The 4,591-nt window shown below is 31.4% G+C and overlaps 1 protein-coding gene across 1 annotated transcript; it reads left to right on the forward strand.

The window, feature by feature from the left end:
- Window positions 1-296: 296 nt before the first annotated feature.
- Window positions 297-4,289, forward strand: LOC142221143 (serine protease snk-like). The gene is made up of 3 exons (XM_075290719.1): window positions 297-532; window positions 587-860; window positions 3,658-4,289. Exons 1-3 carry the CDS (start codon window positions 433-435, stop codon window positions 4,253-4,255), a joined length of 972 nt encoding a protein of 323 aa, XP_075146834.1. The 5' UTR covers window positions 297-432; the 3' UTR covers window positions 4,256-4,289.
- Window positions 4,290-4,591: the final 302 nt, after the last annotated feature.

Genomic DNA, 4,591 nt, shown 5'->3' on the forward strand with positions numbered 1-4,591 from the left:
TTGTTAATAACGTTTTGTTTTATAATACTGCCTTGAAAGTGTTACCGCCGTAACACATGGTTGAAGCTAAAACAAACATAGAAAAAATCGTTTCCTTGTTTCAGCCATACAGTTACCATTTTTATTTTCACTCGGATATCATGAAGTTGGTACCAGTCGGTTTGTTTTGCATTTTTAAGAAACTTAATACATACATAGCCACGCTAATGTCCATAATTTCTTGCAAACATCTAAAGATATCATTTGGAGATATGTGTATGATTCATGACGACGATTACTAATAACGTGTCATCGACTAGCAATCATGAGAGCGTGATCAACTAGTTAGGATCCCTATTTTTAATATAATACATCGTCTTATTATTGTTATTATCCGAATAACGTTCTGTATAAACTGATCATACCTTATTTTGCAAAACCATTAACATAGCAATGTTTATTAAATTTAGAGTAAAACTATTTATTAAATACTTTCTCATTGTCGAATCGTTGTTTGCCTACCTTTGTGCTACACAAGACCATAGTGAAAAAAGTCGGTATAGTTAAATTTTTTCTAGATCCGCATTGAAATTGTTTGTCATTGCAGGATGTTTGCAATATAAGCGGCTATTATATGAGAACAATGTGTCATTCAGTTATTTCTTGGCTGGTGCTGAACAACATAGTATTACAGAAGATCGATGTAGATCTCTATTTCCTTTAGTAGTGGGCGGTGAAAATGCATTACCTAAAGAATTTCCATTTGCAGCCCTTCTCGGCAGTTTGGAGACTATAGGCAACAACATAAATTGGTTTTGTGGAGGAACGATTATTAGCCAATATTACGTTATGACAGCGGCACATTGTTTTTATTCACCACTGTAAGTTGAGTTGAATTTAATTTTATAGACATAAAATTCATCTTATTAAAATTTTTAAGGAAGCATTTTGATTGTCAGTTTTTGTTTATATTTAAAATATATTTATTAAAGTTATTGGTATACACAGAAAAAATGTCACCAAATTTTTTCAAATTAAAATTTTAATTGAGTTTAAAAAATCATATTCGAAATTTAATTGATTTAACTAATTTAATAATTACAAGAAAAACTAATTTTTATTTTAAATTGACATTGCAGATTGAAATTAATTGGATCAATTAATTTCGTGATTGAAGACACACAATATTTTTTTGTGTAGGTAGGAGTGTTTCGTATTTGTCATCCCCCTACAGCAATTCTAGTTTAGCTACATCACTTAAAAAAATTATTATTTTGTGTCCATAATTAACTAAATTTTATGTCGAAATAGCAAGTATCCGATTTGAGATCGTTCCCGGATAACTGGTTATTCGAGCCTAAAGCGTAACACCCATACACAAAAAAAAATCTGATTTAATCACGAAATTAATTGATCCAAATAATTTTTTAATTGAAATGTCTTCAATCACAGAAAATATAGTATAAATTAAAAAAAAAGTCAAGTCAATCAAAAAATTAATTGATCCAATTGTTGATGTTGAATCAATTGAATTTTTAATTGAATATTTTTTAAAACTCAATAAAGACTTTAATTGGAAAAATTGAAATTGAAATTTTTTCTGTGTATGCAACGTTAAAAAATTCAAGCCTACTTTTACCATATAAAATCATTTTATAAACTATCAATAAATTGTTTTGCATATATAATCGTTTATAGTCGTTTAAATTTTATTTTTTAATTGATTTAATTAATTAAATTAATTGTTTCAATTAAAAATTTAATTGATGATGATTGCAAAACTCATTAAAAACTTAACTATTTGTAATAACTTAACTTAGTGTTTTTTGTTTCATTAGGGCTGTTTTCTTTTTTGCACTGGATACAACATTTGTATGGGGTATCCAGAACATCGTTGCACTGGTGTTCTATCCAGAACATCTCACCAGTGCAAGTCGCGCCGATCTTGCCAGATTGCGTTTTGATAAAGTGACGCTTCATCGATTCACAATAGCACTTTATTGTGACTAATTTATCGAAAAACATGTAATTCAAAGTGGTATAGTCTCATAAATAATCGCAGCAGTAAATATTTATTACTAATTGGAGCATTTCATACATTAAAAATGCAAGATTTCACTTCTTTTCTGTGATTGTTTTTAAACAGCTGATGACAGTGTTGCATATTTTTGGAGATGTCCTGGATAAACGAGTACTCTGTTTTCTTTCAGTCCTTCACGGCTTAGGGTATCCAGTGCTAAAAGAAAACAGCCCTATTAAAAAATTGTTTGTTTGGAAATATTTTAGTGATATTCTTTTCTGTGTAGCTACAAAATTAACTAACGAACTGCTTAATTTCTTTTTGAACAATCTGGTTGGTTCAACAGAAGGAAATAATCGAGAAGGTTCAGCGGTTAAAACTAGAAGTGCCCATATGTAATAGGTACTTTTAGTTAAAGCTGAGTACTATGTTCAGTTTTCAAGCTGAAAACCAGCCGTGAAGGTTACTTTTTTTAATTAACTAATTTAGAAATATAAAATTATTTGCAATCAATTCCTTGGATCTTTTCCATCCATTATTTGGCAAGACTCGATCAAAATATAATCGTCTTCATAAATATATTTGTACTTTTAATTTAGTATTTTGGTGAAAAAACCGCTGCCACTTTAACCTAACCTATATTCGGCTGATGCTCCAGCGTCTATCAGTGATTATTCTTGATGGAGGCAGCGTGTATGGAAAAATATGTGAAAAACCATCACTTTACTCCATTTGGAAATTCGAAAATTGTTCACCAATATACCTTTTTAACAATTTTAAGGTGGGTACTATGTTCGGTTTTCGAGTTGAAAACCACTTTATTTTCGCGATTACTTTTCCTAATATAATCAAAATTATAAATGAAAATAAACATATTCCTGTAAAGTCTCGCCGAAATCTTTAGGAAAAAGAAACTGCGCGTCAAGTAAGTTAATTTTTCTGCTTCATATTGAACTGTTTTAATAAAGTAACCGCGAAAATTTCAACGCGAAAACAGAACATAGTACCTACCTTTAAGTGTAATAACTATGTTCAGGCACTTCATTTTCGTTTTTATTTAACTCTAGAAAGCTTAACCTACTTAAAGTCACAGTTTGTCATCATGTGGACAAAATTTGAGGACTTTCGTTTTAAATTTTTATACTTTCACCGATTCTATATACAAATCCTTATCATTTGAATATGTTTTTGGCTAAAGTTTTATATATAGTGTAACAAAAAAAATCACATTTTCATGAGGGAGAGCGAAAAACTAAAAAACGCATACGTCTCGCAGACTTAGATAAGCTGTCTAGGATTAAATAAATTATAATAAGCTAGTTGCGCTTGGGGTTTCAAAAATATAAAATGGCTCTTGTAACAATAGTGATGACAAAATAGTTTCATTTACATTACTTTTTGATACACTTCCCCCATCACAGTTGGCGATTGTTGTAGTGTCATTTACGAGTCTGTGGTTGCGATGAGGATGAAATGGAACTTTGAAATGCTGGCAATTTTTATAACAATTATTACAATTACTCAAATTTTAGTTTTAATTTAATTCAATATAGTTCAACTGAAATGAGATTTACCAAATTGAGCTTTATTTTAGTCGAACAAAATCTTTCCCTTCGAATAAAGCCAATTGAGCATTAATGTATGAAATTTTCTTTTAGGGGTATCATTAATCGCGTTCGGCTTGGTGAATTGGATTTCCATTCGTACTCAGATGACGCAGATCCCGAGAACTTTTTTGTACAAAAACTTATCGAGCATCCTGATTATCGTCATAATGAACCTTATAATGACATAGGATTGATTCTTTTGACTAAAGCCATAACATTTAACAGCTACAAACATCCGGCCTGTTTACCTTCACCGTATATTAATGAAGAACAATTTAACTCGCTAATTGCGATCGGTTGGGGACACACCCAATTTGCTGGTCAGTCATCATCAAGGTTGCAGAAGGTAAAGTTACAACCTTATCCTTATGAGAATTGTGCATCATTGGCTGCCTCTAATGAGGGCTTAGATATATTACCATCAGGACTGCGGCCCTCAATTTTATGTGCTGGTTCAACTGAGATAAAGGACACATGTCAAGGCGATTCAGGTGGACCATTAGTGGTGCAACATCCCCAATTTCCATGTATGAAAATTGTGGTGGGTATAACATCTACAGGATTTAGTGGATGTGCCACACCAAATATTCCTTCGTTGTATACACGAGTAAAGAGCTACTTAGGTTGGATTTACACTTATATAACGTAAACATTTCTAATAAAAAGTTGATGATCAAAACATATGCACTGGTAGAAAAAAGGCGGTACGTGGCCATTACCGTTTGGTATTAATTGATTGGTTCACGTTACCTTCTAATTTTGATACCACTTTCTATCAAATCATTTACATCCGGTATTACTATGGTATTAACTATCACATACCCGTAGCATATGATATGTCGCCGTTGCTAAAAAACTAAGTTGTCGCCTTAGTAGTTTAGTTTGTTCACATAAAGTAAATAGACGCGTTAATTGCAATATTTCTTGGAAAACATGATGACTGAAAAAAACTAAATTTTTGTGGATATAGCGAAGTATTCGTAAG

Source organism: Haematobia irritans, chromosome 1, assembly GCF_050003625.1.
Source record: "Haematobia irritans isolate KBUSLIRL chromosome 1, ASM5000362v1, whole genome shotgun sequence".
Classification (NCBI taxonomy): Eukaryota; Metazoa; Arthropoda; class Insecta; order Diptera; family Muscidae; genus Haematobia; species Haematobia irritans.

What these genes read in the sequence shown, in the direction of transcription:
- LOC142221143 (XM_075290719.1), top strand. Translation starts at nt 433, where the DNA reads ATGTTTATTAAATTTAGAGTAAAACTATTTATTAAATACTTTCTCATT. An exon ending in ACAAGACCATAGTGAAAAAA is followed by an intron (nt 533 to 586) that starts GTCGGTATAGTT and finishes TTGTCATTGCAG; the next exon opens with GATGTTTGCAATATAAGCGG. An exon ending in CATTGTTTTTATTCACCACT is followed by an intron (nt 861 to 3,657) that starts GTAAGTTGAGTT and finishes ATTTTCTTTTAG; the next exon opens with GGGTATCATTAATCGCGTTC.